The sequence below is a fragment of the Mytilus galloprovincialis genome, chromosome 3 (genome assembly GCF_965363235.1).
Source record: "Mytilus galloprovincialis chromosome 3, xbMytGall1.hap1.1, whole genome shotgun sequence".
Lineage (NCBI taxonomy): Eukaryota > Metazoa > Mollusca > Bivalvia > Mytilida > Mytilidae > Mytilus > Mytilus galloprovincialis.
Window position 1 is genome coordinate 9,676,436 of NC_134840.1, and position 24,554 is coordinate 9,700,989.

The 24,554-nt window shown below is 33.2% G+C and overlaps 1 protein-coding gene and 1 long non-coding RNA gene across 3 annotated transcripts in view; both read right to left on the bottom strand.

Moving 5' to 3' along the window:
• Window positions 1-13,079: 13,079 nt before the first annotated feature.
• Window positions 13,080-17,058, bottom strand: LOC143067155 (uncharacterized). The gene is made up of 2 exons (XR_012975863.1): window positions 15,815-17,058; window positions 13,080-14,450 (listed from the first exon to the last, which is right to left on the bottom strand). It is a non-coding gene; the product is annotated as an uncharacterized LOC143067155 (long non-coding RNA).
• Window positions 17,059-19,940: 2,882 nt separating this feature from the next.
• The window catches only part of LOC143067156 (inactive ubiquitin carboxyl-terminal hydrolase MINDY-4B-like), a 43,512-nt gene continuing 38,898 nt past the window's right edge, over window positions 19,941-24,554 (bottom strand). For both annotated transcript variants that reach the window (XM_076240216.1, XM_076240215.1), the window contains 3 exons: window positions 23,798-23,975; window positions 23,299-23,395; window positions 19,941-22,798 (listed from right to left, as the gene is read on the bottom strand). In XM_076240216.1, the coding sequence (XP_076096331.1) occupies window positions 22,750-22,798; window positions 23,299-23,395; window positions 23,798-23,975 (324 nt within the window). In that variant the 3' untranslated portion in view covers window positions 19,941-22,749. The remainder of the gene's footprint in view (window positions 22,799-23,298; window positions 23,396-23,797; window positions 23,976-24,554) is intronic.

Sequence of the window (24,554 nt, forward strand, 5' to 3'; positions counted from 1 at the left end):
TTCTCTTGTTTGTTCACGGAACATTCATGAGTTGTTCCATGTTAAAAAGACTTAAGAGAAGATTAAATATCAGACGGCGTAACAACCAGTCGCCATTACCTACAGTTGTAAGGACAATCCTGGCTTTACACCGTAATGGCCTGTCTAATGTTGGATACAGGTATATGTGGAGGACTCTGAACATAGGCTTTGGACTTTGCGTCACACAATCAAGAGCAAGGCTTTGCTTAAGAACAATAGACCAACAGGGTGTACTTAACAGATCGCATCGAGTTCTTCGAAGGAGAGTGTACTACAATAGAGGACCAAACTATCTGATTCATGTCGATGGTTACGATAAATTAAAACCCTACGGCATAGCTATACATGGGGCAATCGATGGATACTCTCGTAAACTTTTATGGTTGATAGCAAGTCCCTCCAACAATAACCCCAGATATGTCGGTTACTGGTATCTTAATTGGATCAAACAAAGAAAGATGCTTCCAAGGGTTGTTCGATCGGATGCAGGAACAGAAAACGCCATAATGAGGGATTTACAAAGATCGTTGCGACATAATCAAAACGATGAAATGTCGGGACAAAATTCTTTTCTCGTCGGCAGATCTGTTGCAAATCAAAGAATAGAAAGGCTTTGGGGTACACTAAAAACGAGTTTCACCCAGTTTTGGAGAAACCGTTTCCAGGATTTCCAAGACACTGGACTTCTTAATGTATCGTGTCCAGTACATAAAGAATGTGTTCGATTTTGTTTCCTCTCCGTTATCCAACATCAATTGGACACGTTTGCTGAGAACTGGAACTCACATAGAATAAGAAGACAACGTGCTGAAGTTGTAACACCAAGTGGTATTCCAAATATGTTATACTATCAGCCAGAGATCTTTGGTGGAAGAGACTGTTCATTTCCTTTACCATGTAACTTACAAACAATTGACAATCTCATAGAGGAATATACAGAGAACTTTCCAGAGCATGGCTGTAGCAATGAATTTATTAACATTGTCGAGTTGCTTACTGGAAACAGACGAGATCAGTTTCCCATCATCACATCATACGATGACGCAGAGCTATTGTTTCGGACATTGATTGCTGCCTTACCGAATTGAACATTTGCTATACATTTTTTATACAATAATGATTTTGCATAAACATTTTTTTAGAAATTAATTATATATATAATATAAGTAGGTTTGATATTTGGTTTTACCATACAAGAATTAAATCAAACAAAATTACTAGGAGTTACTATATACTGTTTCTTGGTCTAGATTTTTTGTTGTTGATTATGGTAAATATAAAAGAAAATACTCTCTACGCCTAGTGCAGCATGATACGATGACATTTATCAAGGGAACAAACAGTAGGGCAAGTGTTGACACAAAGCTCATGCCTGATTTGTAACGCCTGGTCTCGGCACAAAAAAGTTTGCCAATGGGATATGATATTCCTATGTTGATCGCATTCGTTTGAATGGTTTTGTTTCTACTTTCTTGTACTCAAGGATCTAGTTTAATGACAAACTTTTTGCGCCAATACTTTAGGATATAAAACAAAAGACTATTAAGAGGCTGTATCGCTCACATCAACCGTGGCTACATAAGCCAGCCCAATTTAGACCCCGATATAATAGGTATGTTCCCCGTTATTGCCCATCAAGGATGGATATAGCACTGCTTGAAAAGTGTTCATACAAAAACAAATGTTATCAAGTTTGGTCTCAGTAGTTTTGTTTAAGATCTTTGATCCCCCTGGCCCTCAGCTCAGGGTCCAATGTTAAACTATGTTGTTAGTAATTCCTGCAATCTTGGGTTATAGTCTTGAACCTACCAGACATAGTTTGCCTGTGCATTTTAAAAGATCATTGTGACCAAGTTTCATTGTAATTTGCACTGTACTTTTAGAAAATATCTTTCAATAAATTTCGCCATATGGTATAATCTCAACTACGTTCGTCACTGGCAATCAAGTTGGATTGTACCCTGTCCTGCCGAACACAATTTTGCTAGAAGGCCATCCAATGATAAGTTTTGCTTCAATTTGCTTAGTAGTTTCTAAGTAGAAGATCTTTCTATGCATTTCCAAATAAGATGCACTTACACTACGTTTTCCGCGGGCGGCCATCTACGATTGGAGACATACCTGACAGATATATTTATTGTAAGGATTTACTAGTAGTTTGTTTGCAATTAGTTCTATAAATTCTGTGTTAAAATGTGCTCCGTAGAGCGTAGCAAGTAACGACCGTATAAAGGGTACATTCGGGTAAGTGTTGACACAAAGTAAATGTAGACATATTAAATTGCTAGACTCCATCCAATTCAATCTCCCCGAAAGGGCCAATCACATCTCTAGACCCGATTTGGGCCTCTTGTTTGTTGGAAACGATAAACTAAAAAATTAAAAAATTAAGTAAAACACAATGTATGAAATCTACAAAATAAAAATATAAATCTATAAAGTATACACATGTCGAACAACATTTTTCGTTTCATCAAGTTGAAGCATTTTCAGTCTAGATCCTTTTTGGTACTCTTCTTTTTCAAAACCGCCAACAAATTACATAATCCATTAAAATACCTTCATATGATTTCTGTTCCAAACATCTTCATCAAAATCGGACAAAAAAAAAATGATTTCCAATTTGTTCTTGGTTCACCCCTTTTGGCCTTGTGTTTCTCAAAAACGGTAAATTCAACATCAAATATTTAAAACTATCTCCTACAGGGTCCAATGTGAAATCGTTGTTCCCCTCGGAGGCCTTGGATCAAACCAAAACCGGCCGAAAACAATTTGCAAAGGGAACTAGGTTTTGTTCCAATTGGTTGTTTTGAGCAACTGTTTAACTATGTTCCCGCTATGCCAGATCGTTTAAAAAGAATCAATACAAGAACCAATGTAAACAAGTTTGGTTCCAATTGACCTATAATTGTTAATGTTTGTGTCATTTTGGTCTTTTGTGGATAGTTGTCTCATTGGCAATCATACCACATCTTCTTTTTTATAAGTAAATTCAGAGAAGATATTTGAATGCATTTCATACAAGTGTGGCAGTTAGTAGATAGATATAGGAAGATGTGGTGTGAGTGCCAATGAGACAACTCTCCATCCAAATAACAATTTAAAAATTAAACCATTATAGGTTAAAGTATGGCCTTCAACACGGAGCCTTGGCTCACACCGAACAACAAGCTACAAAGGGCCCAAAATTACTAGTGTAAAACCATTCAAACGGGAAAACCAACGGTCTAATCTATATAAACAAAATTTATTATGTCATAATTATTTCCCTTGTTTAAAACTATAAATTTCATATTTCTTTATTTGATGATTTAGATGAAGCTTATTCGCTATATATTTGTTAAATAGCATAGCTTTTGCTATTTGAATTCATTGGTAAAGGATATCTATTTATATTGTAAAGTTTAATATTTGCACCGTCGCAAAACCTTTGAGAAACTTATATATTTTATAGAACTCGTTAACCGGATTTTAGGGACAAAAATGTCGGTTATTGATTGGGGATGTACGGCGACCGGGCGGGCGGCAATCAAATGTTGTCCGTGCATTAACTCATGAACCGTTCAACCAAAGCTTTTAAAATACTAATAACTAAATGAAGGTCAAGTTCAATAATGGCGAATTTGACTTTTACCGTTCAGGAGTTATGGTTCTTAAATGATGGAAAAATGGAGTTTCCAGTCGTGTCCGTGCATTAACTCATGAACAGTTCAACCAAAGCTTTTAAAATTTTAATATGTTGTTACTGACAACTAAATGAAGGTCAAGTTCAATAATGGCGATTTTGACTTTTACTGTTCAGGAGTTATGGTTCTTGAAAGATAGAATATTGAAGTTTCCAGTCGTGTCCATGCATTTACACATGAACTGTTCTACCAAATCTTCCCAAATTTTAATATGTTATTATTGATGACAAAATGAAGGTCAAGTTCAATAATGACGATTTTGACTTTTACCGTTTAGGAGTTATGGTTCTTGAAAGAATGTGAAATGGCATTTCCATTCAAGTGGTTGCATTTACTCATGAACCATTCCATCTAAGCTTTTCAAATTTTAATATGTTGATACTGATGACAAAGTGGAGGTCAAATTTGATACTGACAATTTTCACTTTCACCGTCCATCAGTTATGGTTCTTGTGATATTGGCAGGACAAAAATAAATGATAATAAATCCGGTTTGCTGTCGTTGTGACAGCCAGCCTCTTGTTTTAGATTATTATCTTGAATTCTCTAAGGATTGATATTCAGTCCAACCAAGGAAAGCCAAGCTCTCAAAACAGAATTTAGGTTAGTGCATTTGCTACATGCCTCCATAGTACATTAGTGCATTTGCTACATGCTTTCTAAGTACGAGTTTGAAGATATTGAATGCTCCATTTCTGATTACCTTTGGCATGTGATAATAAAAGTTGTACTTTGTTAATTAAATTATATATTGTTTTCAGTTTTTGGTTTTCATTCACTTAGATATATTTTAGCGCATCACATTTGGCATCAGTCATTTCTATTACATCAGTTTACAAACTAGAACTAGTATCTCAATTGTTTGTAAAACAATTGAAAGGTCTTTCCTGTTAAAGTGATGTTTTCGTAATGTACTTTGTACGACCTTTCGTTTGATATACGACAAGCATACCTTCTAAAACTTTTCGCTTATAACACTTAATGGTCTCATCCGCCTAATTTTTTTTAGATCGGAAGTATGATATATGTAACATAGAGTATATGAGCTTTCATTTTATATGCGACAACTCCATGTTCTAGAAAGTTTGATTTTTGCACTTAATAACCCTATTCAACTTATTTTTGGAGGTCGGGAATTTGATATTTCATATGTTCATATCATGACCTTTCATTTGATATACAACAACCCTATCTTAAAAGAAAATGTATTGTTTGCACTCAATAACCCCATTGGCCAAGTAATTTCAGAGGAAAAGATTCTTCAATGTTAAGGTCCTGTTATGTTTTGATATGTTACATGTATGTTGTCAACAATTTTTGTTTAGAAACGAACTTACTGGACTAACATTTTAAAGCAAGTGATCCAAGGACCATTGTGACTAAGTTTCAGAAAAGATCTTTGAAGTATTTTTCCTTATTAAAGGTCCATTGTTAAACTAAGTTCCATGATGTATGATATGTACTGGAACGGACCTTGACCTGTCGAACACAATTTTCAAAGGGTACCATTTAAGAGTCGTTGAGACCAAGTATGGTTCTAATTGACCATTTAGTTCCAGAGGGAAACAATTGTGAAAGTTTTACCATAGGTTTAAATGTTAAACTCTGTTAACAGCTGTTGGTCATCTTGGAAAATATCTTTGAATGTTTCCTATAGGGTCGAATGTTTTAATGTTTCCCTCTTGCGGTAATCTTGGATGGTACCATAAACTGCTGACATAATTTAATCAAAGCACCGTAAGCGCTGTAGGCAGTTAACCAAAAACCAAGCCAAACATAATTATAAAAACTGTGGCAATGTTGCTTCAATTTTTTTAAAGATTTTTTTAAAATGAACAAACATTAGACAGTCATATATTGTACATTTATGTTCATTTAATGAATTAATCATTAAGGCAAATAATTCATATTTTGTCAAAGTTTTAAAAGCATCGCATATATCAAGTATATTTTTTTCATGGTAATGAGTCTGCAGTGGTACAAGTTTGCAATGATTGTAGTTCTTCTAGTTGATAGTTAACGTTGGTATAAGTTGACTGTTAGTAGTTCAAGTTGCCTTTAGTAAGAGCTCGTAAAAGTATGAATGGACTTGCTTCCCTGGCAAGAAAACTGAGTTTGTGTTCAACAGTACAAAAGTTATGAGACACAAATCAGACAAATGTTTACTACTACAAGGATCAAAGGTGAGGTCTGACTAACCTGTCCATAGTAAATGTTAATGTCCCCCACCTTCACCCCAAGTTTATGATGTCTGAGTTTGGAACAAAATGGCAGGTAATTATAAAAACAGTTGGTCAAACATTCTTGGGCTTGAAAGATATGTTTTCTTTATAATGAGCCATATGAAAATGCAAATTTTTATAGGAACAGTAATAATTCAAATTATAATTAAGGGAAATTCTTTAAACCTACTAATTATTTTCCATCAATAAAATTTTACAATTATCAAAAAAAAATATTGTTACATAATGCTGTTATGAAGTCTTTCAAACAAAACTTCAATAATTATTCATTCCTATGGTCACCGAAAATTGGGCATGATCTAGTACACGTTGGTTAGGTCTATCAAAGTGACATAGATATAGGACGATATGGTGTGACTGCTAATGAGACAACGCTCCATCCAAATAACAATTTCAAAAAAGTAAATCAGTATAGGTCAATGTACGGCCTTCAACACGGATCCTTGGCTCACACCAAACAACAAGCTATAAAGGGCCCCAAAATTACTAGTGTTAAACCATTCAAACGGGAAAACCAACGGTCTAACCTATAAAAAAAACGAGAAACGAGAAACACGTATAAATTACATAAACAAACGGCAACTACTGTACATCAGATTCCTGACTTAGGACAGGTGCAAACATTTGCAGCGGGATTAAACGTTTTAATGGACCCAAACCTTCTCCCTTTTACAGAAACAATAGCATAACATCACAACATAGAAAGACATGCATATGTGACGCCTATGAGATTGACATTGTATGTCATTCAATCTTTTTGAAATGACAAACAGGAATGAATATGATTTAGTTTAGGAGTTGGTTTTTCAATCTTTTACAAGTTCTCAAAACACACACAAGAGGGGATGGGGTGACCCTAGGGACTGCCCTAATATTTCATTTAATGTTTTTGTATCTTGTCCCATACATGCATATATATGGTTTGGGGTGGGGATCTCAATCGTTATCAAGTTTTCAAACAGGAGGGGTGGGATGATCCTAGTATATTTCATTTGATTTGTTATGTTGTCCAATACATGGATATATATGGTTGAGGAAGCATTATTTGAAACATCAGTGACTAGCAGACTTATAATCCAGATGAAATAAAGTGGAAAATTTTGGATATAAATTTCTGTTTCTAAGTTATCAAACAGGAGTTTGTAGGGTGACCCTAAGGACTCTCCCTATATTTCATTTGATTAGTTCTCAATCATGAATATATATGGTTTAATTTAAAGGTGGGGATCTCGACTGTTTCGACTCGGGGGGATTATAAACAACATAAGGAATCCTAATGTGCTCTACTTCCTATGTGCAACTTCAAAACTTTTGGGAAAATCGATCATTTAAGGTTTTTCTGGTCATATCTTTTGTAATCCAGAACGAAAAGTATGAAAAAACTATCCTTTAAGTTATAAATAGCAAAGTTACCAGCTAGATAAGGACAATGGCAAGTATTTCAGCATTTATTGGGTAGAACACAAATCCAGGGTGCTTGCATAAAGCAGCTTAACTGCATAAAAAGGTTACATTCCAAGGACCACCATGATCAATTTTGATCCTTATTGGCCAAATACTTTCAGCTATCTTAGATTGTGTTTCCCTTTTAAGTTCAAATGTTCAATTAAGATCTGTGGCATGTTGTTAACCATCTTGGATCGGACCCGAACCTTCTGGATACCCATTTTGACCATGTTTGGTTACAATTTGGCAAGTAGTTTCAAAGACTTTCCTTATGGTCCAATGTTTAACTATGTTCCATGCTGGCAGTAATCTTATAGATTGAACCTACCAGACACAATTTTTAAAGGACGCCATCCGTGAATACTTGTGATAGAGTTTGGTTCTAATTGGCATAGGAAGGAACAGATCTCACAATTCATGCCATACCAATATGCAACCACAAAAACTGTTTGAGGCCATATAAAATGAAGTCCACGATAAAGAGGAAGTGAATGTTTAATTGCTCTCTGATTGCACCCAGGGTATGGCATTAATACATAATGAATTGTCCATCAGGATTCAAAGATGGGTAGTTGCTGAGAAAAATGTGATTAATATTCGGTGAAGTCATCACTTTATTAATTCCACCCAAACTATGAATTTACCAAGTCAAACTGAACTGCTATCGTTAGCTAATAGCTGTTATTTACCAGTTCTTCATATTTTTGGCATTATTTTAGCTGTTCTTAGCATTCCATATAATACCAGTTTGAAAAAACTGTCTAATTTGACCATTTCTTAGCAGTCATGGTACCTTTTAAAGTGTTGTCAATTGGACAACAGTTATGACAGCAGTTCCATAGCAGTTAGATAGCTGATTGGATTTTAATCTTTGTTATAAAAATGCTTGGACCTGACTTGTGTTTTCAGCTTGAAAGTAAACCTTCATTTGAATGATCAAATGTGCATTTTTGCAGCAGGACATTGTTCACATATATTCTGGGTAGTTTATACTCACGTTTGATTTGTACATTGTTTTCCAGCCGGACATTGTTCACATATATTCTGGGTAGTTTATATTCATGTTGGATTTGTACATTGTTTTCCAGCAGGACATTGTTCACATATATTTTTGGTGTGTAAATTCTTGCTAGTGAAAAACTATTTTTGTCAATTATAAATTATAATTTAGGCTAAATGGAATGCATTCACAAACCCACAGTACAGTAAGTTGAAGTTACAGTTAATGCATGTGTATATTCTGACATAAATTTGTAGGGGAAAACAGAAATCACACAGACAGCCCAAAAAGGGGGGATACTGGTTTATTAAAATAGAATAGTTGATGTTGGCAGGAATGTAATAAACTAATATCATATACTTGCAGTGCAAGATGTTATTTGAAAATGAAGATACGACTATTTTAATATGATTTTGTTAAAAAACAAAAATACATCATATTCATTATTCAAGACTTGAAAAACGGGGAGGGAGTATTAGGTAAACATAGGCTGCAAATAGCCGATTGGTTATGGTTAATATTGACCAAACAATCCATTTTATGAGTTTGACTGTCCCTCTGGTATCTTTCGTCCCTCTTTTAATGAAGTTGATGTATGTTACTGAAGTTTGTTTCCAAAATTGGAAACATAATTTTGGAAACATAATACAATGTTTTACATATTACATAACATTATTATTACGTGTATTATTTTTTTTTGTTTAAATCCAAAAGAGAAAGAGAATTAATATAGTTTCACCACTGCAACAAGTGTGTTGCAATATTTCTCCACTGGAGACAGTCAATTTTCAATATTTTAAGTGCTAGGCTTTCTTAGTTTTTTTAAATTTTACTGTGGAGAATGGAGAAATATTGTAATACACGAGTTATTAGTGGTGAAATCTGTTTCTCTGATGTACAGCTTAGAAAATCAACTTAGCACTTTGTATGAATATGCATTATTGATAGCTGTTAGTATACCAGTTCTCATGAATATTCAGTGCTGACATCAGTTTTTTGGGGTACATGTATCTCATTTAAAATTTTCGTCACAAAAACCTGCTAATAATTGTGAAGGCTAAATAAACTGCTATGAAATGCCTATTATGCAAACTAGCCATTGCCTTGAATTTGTCAACAGTGAATGCTAATGAACTGCTGTCATTAGTTAGAACTGTGAATGCTAATAAACTGCTGTCCACTTTGACTTGGGTTATCAAAACATTCAAGTATTCATTTTAAAAAGTTGAATATACTTGACTTTATACTTCATCTGGGCACTGATTGAGTCAAAATTAACAATGAAACAGATGTTATTAGTATCTGTTATTCTTGTATCTTTCTTTGTAAACGCATTTTGTATGTTCAGTTATGTATTGGTTTATTAGGACCCAGCTACAAAATGTGGCTGATGCCTTATAGTGATCAGGTCCTCCAGACATAACACAGTGTCCAGGCTGTGCCTCTTTATATAATTGGCATTACAGTATTGCAACTGATCTCAAAAGAGACGCTTAGTTAACAGTTTAATGTTCATTTTTTTTTTACATAAATAAGGCCGTTAGTTTTCTCGTTTGAATTGTTTTACCGGTCTTATCGTGGCCTTTTATAGCTGACTATGCGGTATGGGCTTTGCTCATTGTTGAAGGCCGTACGATGACCTATAGTTGTTAATGTTTGGGTCATTTTTGTGGATATTTATAGTTGCCTCATTGGCAATCATACCACATCTTCTTTTTTATAATATAACAGTTCCGGAATAAAACACGGCTGCAAATTGTTTTAAATGATAGACTAGTATATAGATTTAAATTTCTTTCTGTTCATAAAAAGTTTTGTGGTCACATTTTTGTATTTTAGCACTTTTAATTGGGTATACACCTCAATTTACGGTGTTAGTAGTCACCTTTAAATCCCAAAACCAAAATAATTTTGTTATTTATTGACTCTTTTTATTAAAATTTTCGATGCACATATAATCAAGGATCATTGGACTGATGAAGACATAAATTTAATACCATCCTCGAGTAAAACTCTCAAACTTAAAGTTGGCAGTTTCTAAGATGGAAATTTAACGCATTTGTTTTTGGAAAACAAGAAAATATATGATTCAAAAGTAATATTTGACGTTTCAGAGGACAAATCATTATTATTGTGATACTGCATGCAAAATTTGTTGGGCAAATTCCAAAGTTTTGTAAAAAAAAAAATAAAAAAAAAAAAATAAATTAAAACATCATTTAAAGGGAAACCGGTACTACAATATATTACATTTCCCCAACATTAGGTTGGCCTTTTGTGTACCCAAGGCAGATGAAGGAAGTCAACTTAGAAACGCCGTGATTGGATGCAAGAGTACAATATATTTTTTTTACTGATCTATGAATATTAAACTGCAGTGTGTATATTTACAATAAAAATTTAAAAACCCATTGAAGATTTTCTAGAGAATATTCGAAAAGACTTCCAAAATTTCATAAATTTGGTGTAAAATGACGGCGGGCATGGATAACACTCAGCAATGATGATCTAGTTTTAAAATTGTTTTCATCCTACTTTCCAGATATGCCAGACCTAAATCAGAAACTCGCTGCAAATGTTTGCACCTGTCCTAAGTCAGGAATCTGATGTACAGTAGTTGTCGTTTGTTTATGTAATATATACGTGTTTCTCGTTTTGTTTATATAGATTAGACCGTTGGTTTTCCCGTTTGAATGGTTTTACACTAGTAATTTTGGGGCCCTTTATAGCTTGTTGTTCGGTGTGAGCCAAGGCTCCGTGTTGAAGGCCGTACTTTAACCTATAATGGTTTAATTTTTAAATTGTTATTTGGATGGAGAGTTGTCTCATTGGCACTCACACCACATCTTCCTATATCTATCTACTAACTGCCACACTTGTATGAAATGCATTCAAATATCTTCTCTGAACTTACTTATAAAAAAGAAGATGTGGTATGATTGCCAATGAGACAACTATCCACAAAAGACCAAAATGACACAAACATTAACAATTATAGGTCAATTGGAACCAAACTTGTTTACATTGGTTCTTGTATTGATTCTTTTTAAACGATCTGGCATAGCGGGAACATAGTTAAACAGTTGCTCAAAACAACCAATTGGAACAAAACCTAGTTCCCTTTGCAAAGTGTTTCCGGCCGGTTTTGGTTTGATCCAAGGCCTCCGAGGGGAACAACGATTTCACATTGGACCCTGTAGGAGATAGTTTTAAATATTTGATGTTGAATTTACCGTTTTTGAGAAACACAAGGCCAAAAGGGGTGAACCAAGAACAAATAGGAAATCATTTTTTTTTTGTCCGATTTTGATGAAGATGTTTGGAACAGAAATCATATGAAGGTATTTTAATGGATTATGTAATTTGTTGGCGGTTTTGAAAAAGAAGAGTACCAAAAAGGATCTAGACTGAAAATGCTTCAACTTGATGAAACGAAAAATGTTGTTCGACATGTGTATACTTTATAGATTTATATTTTTATTTTGTAGATTTCATACATTGTGTTTTACTTAATTTTTTAAGTTTTTTGTTTATCGTTTCCAACAAACAAGAGGCCCAAATCGGGTCTAGAGATGTGATTGGCCCTTTCGGGGCGATTGAATTGGATGGAGTCTAGCAATTTAATATGTCTACATTTACTTTGTGTCAACACTTACCCGAATGTACCCTTTATACGGTCGTTACTTGCTACGCTCTACGGAGCACATTTTTACACAGAATTTATAGAACTAATTGCAAACAAACTACTAGTAAATCCTTACAATAAATATATCTGTCAGGTATGTCTCCAATCGTAGATGGCCGCCCGCGGAAAACGTAGTGTAAGTGCATCTTATTTGGAAATGCATAGAAAGATCTTCTACTTAGAAACTACTAAGCAAATTGAAGCAAAACTTATCATTGGATGGCCTTCTAGCAAAATTGTGTTCGGCAGGACAGGGTACAATCCAACTTGATTGCCAGTGACGAACGTAGTTGAGATTATACCATATGGCGAAATTTATTGAAAGATATTTTCTAAAAGTACAGTGCAAATTACAATGAAACTTGGTCACAATGATCTTTTAAAATGCACAGTCAAACTATGTCTGGTAGGTTCAAGACTATAACCCAAGATTGCAGGAATTACTAACAACATAGTTTAACATTGGACCCTGAGCTGAGGGCCAGGGGGATCAAAGATCTTAAACAAAACTACTGAGACCAAACTTGATAACATTTGTTTTTGTATGAACACTTTTCAAGCAGTGCTATATCCATCCTTGATGGGCAATAACGGGGAACATACCTATTATATCGGGGTCTAAATTGGGCTGGCTTATGTAGCCACGGTTGATGTGAGCGATACAGCCTCTTAATAGTCTTTTGTTTCATATCCTAAAGTATTGGCGCAAAAAGTTTGTCATTAAACTAGATCCTTGAGTACAAGAAAGTAGAAACAAAACCATTCAAACGAATGCGATCAACATAGGAATATCATATCCCATTGGCAAACTTTTTTGTGCCGAGACCAGGCGTTACAAATCAGGCATGAGCTTTGTGTCAACACTTGCCCTACTGTTTGTTCCCTTGATAAATGTCATCGTATCATGCTGCACTAGGCGTAGAGAGTATTTTCTTTTATATTTACCATAATCAACAACAAAAAATCTAGACCAAGAAACAGTATATAGTAACTCCTAGTAATTTTGTTTGATTTAATTCTTGTATGGTAAAACCAAATATCAAACCTACTTATATTATATATATAATTAATTTCTAAAAAAATGTTTATGCAAAATCATTATTGTATAAAAAATGTATAGCAAATGTTCAATTCGGTAAGGCAGCAATCAATGTCCGAAACAATAGCTCTGCGTCATCGTATGATGTGATGATGGGAAACTGATCTCGTCTGTTTCCAGTAAGCAACTCGACAATGTTAATAAATTCATTGCTACAGCCATGCTCTGGAATGTTCTCTGTATATTCCTCTATGAGATTGTCAATTGTTTGTAAGTTACATGGTAAAGGAAATGAACAGTCTCTTCCACCAAAGATCTCTGGCTGATAGTATAACATATTTGGAATACCACTTGGTGTTACAACTTCAGCACGTTGTCTTCTTATTCTATGTGAGTTCTAGTTCTCAGCAAACATGTCCAATTGATGTTGGATAACGGAGAGGAAACAAAATCGAACACATTCTTTATGTACTGGACACGATACATTAAGAAGTCCAGTGTCTTGGAAATCCTGGAAACGGTTTCTCCAAAACTGGGTGAAACTCGTTTTTAGTGTACCCCAAAGCCTTTCTATTCTTTGATTTCCAACAGATCTGCCGACGAGAAAAGAATTTTGTCCCGACATTTCATCGTTTTGATTATGTCGCAACGATCTTTGTAAATCCCTCATTATGACGTTTTCTGTTCCTGCATCCGATCGAACAACCCTTGGAAGCATCTTTCTTTGTTTGATCCAATTAAGATACCAGTAACCGACATATCTGGGGTTATTGTTGGAGGGACTTGCTATCAACCATAAAAGTTTACGAGAGTATCCATCGATTGCCCCATGTATAGCTATGCCGTAGGGTTTTAATTTATCGTAACCATCGACATGAATCAGATAGTTTGGTCCTCTATTGTAGTACACTCTCCTTCGAAGAACTCGACGCGATCTGTTAAGTACACCCTGTTGGTCTATTGTTCTTAAGCAAAGCCTTGCTCTTGATTGTGTGACGCAAAGTCCAAAGCCTATGTTCAGAGTCCTCCACATATACCTGTATCCAACATTAGACAGGCCATTACGGTGTAAAGCCAGGATTGTCCTTACAACTGTAGGTAATGGCGACTGGTTGTTACGCCGTCTGATATTTAATCTTCTCTTAAGTCTTTTTAACATGGAACAACTCATGAATGTTCCGTGAACAAACAAGAGAAATCCACATATTTGAAGGGACGTGTAGCATAATTGATGATAGTATTGGACTAGTTCAGGCACAGAAGCATCATCGCCTGGGTAAGGTATTCCTGTAACGTCATGATCAGCAACACAAAGGAGACAACAGAGTAACTGAAACATAAAGATAGAAATTACACGTATGATGTAATGATAAAATGAAAAATCCGATTGGCTTGATATCTAAATAGGGTGTTCACTGTGACGTCATCAGCTTACTATAAAACTACTAGGAAATGCGCTGCGCCTTCACATTTAATGGAATACGAAATGGAAAAATACACAGTAAGTTTTGACAATCCAAAATAAATCTTCATGGTGATATTTATAACATATTTCATTTTTAAATTTACCCGTTATAGGTATCAGGTATAAGCATATGATATTTTTACATTTGAACATGTTTTCATTTTCAAACAAGAGGACATATCTTCTTCCAGCATATTGCAATCGAATAAACATTTTAAAAGTCATCTGATGCCTAAACGAATTTATTTTTTTTGGTTGATTTTTGTACCATATCTCAAAGAAACAACGAATAGTGTACCTAATGAATAAAATTTGTTATGAAAAAAATATGTTTCAATTTTTGCTAAATTTGTTGTAACATCATGCCTCCTTAAACATGATATCTAGTTCTTTATCAATCATTGACTAATTTATAAAATTTGGTCGCATATTGTCAAAGTCAATCAACCATAAAAACAAGGCCAAGATCAAATTACAGGTATCAAAATGACATCCCCTGGTAGTGGGGAACCTCCTTGTCTAATATCATCAACCTAAGTCAAAGCTAAAATTACACTTCAGACTATCATCCCCTTGTAGTTGGAGACGTTAATGCCAAATACCTTAGACTTCTATTTCTTGAGATATGGACTTAAGCAGTAAACTCGGTTGCAAAATTGACTATTAGAGTTCTTCAGGGTCATTCAAGCATTTAAAATAGGTCAAAGATAAATGGCACATGACTGACTGGCAAGAACAATATGTAGGAAATCTGCATCCTAAATATAAGAACCTTACTCGTTATGCTTCACGAGATAAAGACATGAACAGCAAACTTGGTTGCAATGTTAACGCCATATATTCACCGTCGCCTGTAAAACCGTACCTACATGTCTCGCTTTTACTGCGCATGCTAGACAAAATATGAAGAAAACTTTATATCATGGTTCACTATATTTTTCGCTAGAGCCGTGTAAATGTGTGCTCATTTTTCCTATTTTGGTAATCCTTTATTTTTTTTAATTTTTGGCCGTTTAAGGTGCAGTTTTTACAAAAAAATAAATCACAATACAGTATTAAACCTTTTTCATACTTTCCACGAAGATGGAGCTGATTAGTCTAAATGAAGAAAAACATTATAAAAACTATACAAGAAAGATTTGACAAATTTTGTTTGTTTTTAAGCCAAAGTGTGTTGATTTGATGTTCGATGTCAGCAACATATTTCTTTGTTTTACTTTCAACATTACCTTTAAAATATTGCTTGATTCCATAGCCTTTGACCATTTATTAGACGGGCAGGTGACCAAGCAGCTGAAATAGACGATATTTCTTCAATTGAAATGTTTAATGAATAGCAAAATCTTCTAATCGGTCAATATCAAAATAAAGTGAACACATATTTCGTTTCGCATCATGCTTTTCTACCTGGCATTAGTGGCGAATCCAGGGGGTCCGGGGTTGGAACCCTTTTTTACATTTATTTGGAAGATCAATGCAATTGAATGGGGACATATAGTTGGAACTCCCCTTTATCGTGGGCTAGGATCCCCATACCCAACCCTTATAAATGACAAGATCCACCCTGCTAGTTGTGAATCAAATTATTTGTTTAGATTACTAATTTTTTTTTGCTTAGCTGTTATGAATTAAATGAGTCATGGAGATTGATCTACAAAGGACTCTGAAAGGCGAAAGGGAGGGACCATTCAGTTTTTTTTCCATTTTTCATTGACAGTCGTACAGAACGGGTAGTGTACTTGTGATGGGATGGTGGGGAGAGGGGTGAAACCCTTTAAGTAGAATATATCTTTAATAATAGCAGACGTCTTACTCTAGATCTTATCACAGGTCACGTTAAACTGTAACTTTTCAATGCCCTTTCATTCAAACAATAACGTTTTTTCTCCCTATGATCTTTTTCATTTTGTGTTCAGTATTGCTTCATATTAAAATATAACGCTAAGTCTCCAAAGAAAACAAATATAAACTTACTTATGACTCGTTTCCACTGCTCCCGCTGATGTTGTTGCTGTCGATCTCCATCTTTAATGTGTCAGCACAGGAAGTAAAATACGGACCGTGGGAATCTGACCGTGAGAACGAATAAAGTTAACATCAAATAAGCAAGTTGACTTAATTAATAAACAAGTCGACTTCTTATTTTATGTCATTTACATTTATATTAGCAAGTCGACATTGTAATAAAAACTTTATCTACATCATTCCGACAAGTTGACTTCAACATGATGATTTAATATCAAATAAACAAGTTGTCGACTTAATCAATTAACAAGTTGAATTCAACATGCCGGCTTCTTATTACTATGCCATTATATTTATATCAGCAAGTCGACATTGTAAAACAATTTTTCTACATCATTCCGACAACTTGACTTCAACTTGATGATAAGATTCCAGCTTATAACACACAACTTGACTAATAATTCCGACTTATTAGCAACAAAATAACTTTACAAGGGGTGTACCATATGCGCTTCCATACTAATGAGATACTATCAGTTGTTTAATAGGATGATCGATTAGAGATATCTCATTTTAACATCGCTGGATTTAAAGATGAAATATCATATCTATAATGGGCTTCAAAGAGTTCGACCACATCATGCCAAAATCAATCTTTCCAATATATTCTTAAAATAGAACTTGTCACCATATATATATATATATATACATATATGTTCGGATTGATAAGTGGGTTGAAATAAGCTCATCATTGATACCAGGATTAAAATTTGGTATTGGCGCTAGACGCGCTTTTTGTCTACAAAAGACTCATCAGTGACGCTCGAATCAAAAATGGTTAAAAAGTTAAAATAAAGGACGAAGTTAAAGAGCTTTGAGGACCAAAAAAATCCTTAGAGATTTTCCAAATACATGTACCGCTAATTTCAGTTTAACTGTTTAACAATCAGATGATTCAGTTTTGTCAAGGTAGCGTCTGGACGAATTATTCTTGAAATATAATGAATGTATTATTTTTATTACCCCTGTATGTATATTCCATTGATTGCTTCTTAAAATTGAGTTTCATTTAAAGGATTAACTCAAATAGTTTTTCCCTTTTTATTTATATCAGTATGTATAGTATAAATGATTATTTTTTTATTTGTCAGTTGTATTGCTCTTTCTGACAACCAGACCTGGACTTTTCCGTCTTAAATTCAACTCAATAATGCTAAAACTGTATTTTATTTGTTTAGCACTTCTCGTTCAGACTTGTGTCTGGGCTTTGAGGATTCGGATTTTAAACCTCCCGATTCGAATGAAAGTGGCTGTGACCTTATACATTCTGCAAAGACTTTACGGAAATATTCCACCTATGTCATGGATTTCAAGTTAAAATAGGCACTCATATCACACCTTCTTACATCTATGTAACTGTATTAAACCTTTATTGGGATGTATATATGGAGGTATATACCTTTATAACAACTGTATTAAACCTTAATTTGGATGTACATATGAAGGTATATACCTTTATAACAACTGTATTAAATCTGTGTTAAGATCAAGGATTTGTATTGTAGTATCTTACTATACAAATCCTTGTTAAGATGAACATATCATGTAGAGTGGGGTGCTCATTTTCGCCACATCTTTCCATGTTTTCTGCAGTTTATGTTCAGGTCTTTATGTTTCCGAAGTATACTGATATTTCTATATGAAGATAACTTCAAATGCAAAATATCCTTAGCTTGAAAACGTGTTTGTTTGAAATAAAATCATCTGAAAAGTTAGATTAAAGCGTGTTTGAAATTTCCTGATGTTTTGTCAAAGGGGGACACATATTCGCCGTTTTTACACATCAATTTAAAACCAAGTAACTGCAACTTTAAACAATATTCATCAAACCAATTTCATTATAGATAAATAGCAGACATTTCAAAGGTGTAAGGACCTGAAATTTAGGGCAATTAGTCAAAGAATTACTTAGAAATACTTCTTTGAAATAATTTTTTTCATTCAGGAAATTGGCCGAAAATCGTTGTCTGTCTTTCGGTCTTTTGCGGTAAGTGCCGAAATTTTGTCTAAGTTTAAAAAATAATCATATTTGTTAAAATAATATAATTTACCGGCATGTTTTTTCCATTTCACCCATCTTTTGAAGTTTTTGCACCTCAAAATCATAAAACGGCGAATTTGTGTCCCCGGCGAATATGAGCGCCCCACTCTACAGATAGAACTACCAAAATTAAATCTAACAACTGTATCTTACGTATTTTGAGATGTCAATGTTTATTACGAATGTACAGAAAGCTTTTTTGAGATGTCCATATAAAGTTAACGTACGTACAGATACTCATATCATAACTATATCTACAACTGTTGCGATGTCCCTGTTACAGCTGTATCTAAACATTTGAGATGTCCATATGAATAAACAGATACCAATACTCATACATTGTAGCTGTATCCAAACGTCCATATAAATGTACAGATACCAATACATAGACCACCTCCGAGTGAGGTATTTTCTCGCTGCGTTGAAACCCATTTGTGGCCTTCAGCTGTTGTCTGCTCTTTAGTCGATTTGTTGTCACTTTGACATATTCCCCATTTTCATTCTCAATTATAACAATACATACAAGTGTATCTTAACGTCTAATGAGATGTCTATATTAATATACAGATAAAAATACCTACAACTGTATCATAACTTCTAATGAGATGTCCATATGAATGTACAGATACCAATGCAAACAACTGTATCAAAACGTTCCTATGAATATACAGATACCAATACCTACAACTACATCTAAATATCTAATGAGATGTCCCATATGAATGTACAGATACCAATACATACAACTGTATCAAAACGTTCCTATGAATATACAGATACCAATACCTACAACTACATCTAAATATCTAATGAGATGTCCCATATGAATGTACAGATACCAATGCAAACAACTGTATCAAAACGTTCCTATGAATATACAGATACCAATACCTACAACTACATCTAAATATCTAATGAGATGTCCATTTGAATGTACAGATACCAATATTACAACTGCTTCTTATATCTGTTGGGATGTCCATATGAATATTAAGATTTCATCATTTATGGATTAGTTTTAACAAACAATAACACTGCTGAAATGGGGTTTGCTGTTTGATTGATTGATACGTCTGATTGGTATTTGATTTCTCATGTAAACAGTGTTCCATTTATTTACTCATTTAACTTAACTATAATAGGCTAAATTCAAATAATAATTATTTAAATTATCATCTGTGAATTCAATCTTATGGCCCAAATGTCTGTTATACTCATTAAGATGTGTAATATTTCAAAAGTGGTTCTAAAAATTTTTTGTCGCATATATCCATTAAAACTATGAAAAGTTCAAAACAATATTTATTAACAATACACAATATATCATCAAACAAATGCAATAATTATCACAGATAGTTTCTTCCATTAAACAGACTTCAGCAAGGTCAATCTTAATCAGCCAGTAAATGTGGTCTACAATGACTACAAACAACCAACTGTTTTACATAAGTTTCAAATCTTGATTGATTTTAGCATACTGAGAAACCTTAAAAAATGTACTGAATCCATCAAAAGATGTCTTTTTCTTTTAATTTTACAGAAACCATTTACATACATTCAATGCATAATTTCAGTTCAATCTGACCATGTTAACAACACTTTATATTAAAGTCTTGATGGAGCTTGGTGTGTACGTCTTATGTATGTGTAAAACACAAATTAATGAATCCAGTAAAAATAACGTTCCAAAATCTAGGGTGATTGATAGAATTCAAGTCTTGTTAAATGGAAGATTTGAACATTAATATTCTATCACAAAATGCTACATATCATTATAAAAACTAGTCTACATAGGTCCAGTTCTCATTCAAGCCTCTTAACTTAGTGTTCCATGTAAAATCTGAAAACAGCAGCCTCACAATTACAGCCGACTAGTAAAATAAATCATTTGAATTGTATATATATATATATATATATATATATATATATATATATATATATATATATATATATATATATATATATATAAGTATAAAGATAAGATTGTCATAACCACATCTATCCAAAATAGATTAAAGAACAAAAAAGGATTCCTGCAACTATAGGTCACCCTATAACCTTCAATAACTTGAATGAGCTAAATGCATCAAATATAATGAAATTTATACTTGTACTTGTGATTAACATGCAGGAAAAAGGTCACCAAATAAAAGTTTGAATGCACAGAATACAAATCTGGCCTACATAACAAAACACTGCTAACTTTGTCTATGAAGCTAAACAAGTATTTGCCAAATAAATACTAGATTCTATCTTTCCATATTGTTTCTCCACACAATCCTTATTTAAACACTTTCACAACAATATGGCTATATATCTAATGTATCTTAGAAATGACACGAATGCCCACTGACACAGATGGACACTGGTGGTATTCTAATAACTGACTAATATTTGATACAATAATAAAATAAATCACTGAGAGTTTTATATTTGATTGAAAACTGATCAAGAACAAAATAAAAATAACTTAATCATTATCATAAATGATGATTTAAGTAGTTTAATATTTCTATAATGTATCTTATAAATACATATTTTACTATGAAAATATCACATATCAATTCAATATAATTCTGTAATCTGTAGGTTTGGCTACCAACATTTACTCAACTCCCAAAAAAAGGAATTTAATCTTAAATAATTTATTGTTTATGAAGCACTAACTTGATTGTAAAACGAAAACACTAAACATATTCTTTCAAGTCTTAAATAAATTCAAATAGACCTGAGCTAAGCATATTCTACTCAGCCATAATACCAAGTACAGTTCAGATTTAGAAAACAAAGTACACTTCAGTACAAATTAAATTTTAAATAAAAAATATTCATATAAGATTGGCACTTTTCCAGACAGCTCCAGTAAAATTCAGTTCATTTCAAATTTCATATTCTTTAATTTTTATTTAACTGTTTCTATTTTTTGACATTTTGTCAAATAGATTTCAAAGTGACAACTATCACTACTGTTCATTTGATGGATCCACATCTAAAATATTATAATAATTAAATCTTAACATGATAAAAAAAAAAGAAAGGCTGCACACAACATTTACAAAGTAACAAAATCAGTATAAATATTCAATAATTGCACTCTGTAAATAAAGCAAAAACAATTTCTGGTCAGTTATCTATGTCTCAAACTTAACAACTGATTAAAAATACGTAGGAAAACAAACATCTATGTCAGCAGTACATCATTTCATGAAATGGGGAAGGATGATTCCTCCCCCTTCTCTTCATAAATGAAGTCCTATAAAGCTGGACAAACAAAAGCTTAGAAGTGAAAAAATCAAATGAAAATTTTGTGAACATTTCATGTTGACAGATTAATAGAGTGTTAAGGTGGTACCTAACACTACAGGGAGATAACTCTGTAAAATCAGCTAAACGTTTTTAAATTAAGTTGTGTTGTTCAGGGAATATTAAGCTTCTCAATGATCAAAATAAGTGTTTGTCAAACTGCTATATAAACAGTGTTATTTTTCTGATAAAATGTTTAGTTCACTTTTTTTGAAATTTTTATATTTTTGTAAAAGGGTCAAAGTAAATACTTTGTCAAAATTTTAAGAAAATTAAACGAGCCAAATTAATTTTAGTTAAAGTGTTAGGTACCACCTTAACTTATCAGAATTTTAAAAAAATGGTACTCATTCAAGTATCAGGGCAACAAACAACAAACAGACACTACTAAAATGAAAAATATCAAATCTGAAAATGAGCCAAGGCTCTGTGTTGGAGGCTGTACATTGACCTATAATGGTTTACTTTTATAAATTGTCATTTGGATGGAGAGTTGTCTCATTGGCACTCACACCACATCTTCTTATATCTATTAATAAGAAATTAGAAAACTTTACATTAGGTAGCCCTTGCTATAAAAGTAATTCCTATAGATTAGTTTCAGGCACATATATTTATCAAAGCAAAACAAATAAATTATTAGAACTGCAGAGAAAACTTCTGTTTGACAAAATGAAGCCTATATAAAATGCAACATGATCAATTTGAAAGTCGTGAAGTTACACACTGAGTTTATATAGGACACTTAGTATTGGCTGCCCCTTTTTCAACAGAAGTATGGTGTACTTTTCTTATTCAATAGAAGTATGGTGTACCATTCCAGTTAACAGCCGCCCCAAACCATCTAAAAAGAAAAGTAAAATTATAAAGTAGGGTTCAATACAATGTTAAATTAAATAAAATGGCCACTTTTTAATTTATGTATCATTGTCATTTTGCTTAGTTTCTTTTGTTACCAATTCTGAAATCAGACTCTGACTTCTTCTAAACTGAGTTTTACTGTGCATATTGCTGTATGTTTGTTTTTTTCTACATTGGCTAGAGGTATCAGGGGGACGGTTGAGATCTCAAAAATATGTTTAACCCTGCCACATTTTGTGCCTGTCCCAAGTCAGGAGCCTCTGGCCTTTGTTAGTCTTGTATGATTTTTAATTTTAGTTTCTTTTATATATTTGGGAGTTTAGTATGACACCATTATCACTGAGCAAGTACACATTTTTTATTTAAAGTCAAGTTGAGGACCACCTCATGGTGCAGGATTTCCTCACTGCATTCATTGAAGACCCATTGGTGGCCATCGGCTGTCTTGTCAATTTCTCCCTGTCTATATATCCATTTACTTACTTTGTCATAATACATTGATCTAGCTGAGGTATTTTTCCTTCTTCATTCAGTCTCACTAAGTTTGTTCTACCACATATTTTACGTCCATGTCGAGTTTCTAAAAATGGGTAAAAAGAGATACAAGACTATGAATTGTTTTAACTATCTTGAAGATAGAAAAGGTTATTGGAAAATCCTTTAAAATATGAATGACAATGCCTGAGGCACATTTTGTTTTTGTGTAAGAGTAAACAATAAATACACATCTGTCTTAATTTCTTTGTTTCCAATAATAAAAATATAAAATCTACATTGGCCTGCTCCTAAAATCACATTTTCATGTTCAGTGCAAAATTTGGATTAAATTCTTAATTTGACAAACATTTTATAATAACCAGTACATGTATAAAGAAATACAAAGATGTGGTGTGTTTGCTTAATCTGCCAAGGGTGAAGAGAAAGGGAGTGGATCCTAACCCTTGGCTAGCAAAGATTCCTACTATGTTAATATAACACTTACCAATATTTAGAAAACATTTTGGATGGTTTGGCAAGCCAGTATAGTAATATAAAGTAAATCTATTTTCTATCCTCCAATCACTGACTAGATCTAGGTTAATACTGAACAATAGTCCTATCTGGCCATTAATGTTTGTTATCCACATTGGAAACTTGGGAGTCTTTAACATGCTACCAACCTTAAACAAAAACAAAAACAATACAGTAATGTGATAAAGAACATTTTAAATAACCAATACACTTTGTCTCCTTATAAAATCTCCAGTTAAGTACCATCCAACACATAATTTATTACTAATTGCAGCATTTAATTGTAAATGCTTGTCTCCATTTTTGTTGTAAAACTGAACTTCTAACAACTACAAACTAAAATATAAAAACAAGAATATAACATATAGTTTTATGCAATTTTGTAAGGATGAAGCAGTGTAAATATTAGACCACTTTTAGTTCTAATACTAAGCATTTAACACATACAAACTAAAATAAAAAAGATTAATTAAAGTGCTTGTAAGTACTGAAGGGTAATGATTGCTTTAATGTATCAGTGGAAAGTAAAATTAAATATAACATTACATAATGCTTTGGTTGTAGTTGATTCAACTACAATTCTGGACAAAGGAAGATAACTCCAATTTCTAAAGATGACTTTAACAATGACATCATTGATATTTTTAGAACAGATATTAGATAACTACACCTTGGAAAAGCTACTGTATGTAATTTTATTTTGTAAGCATAACAGTATTTTGTGACTT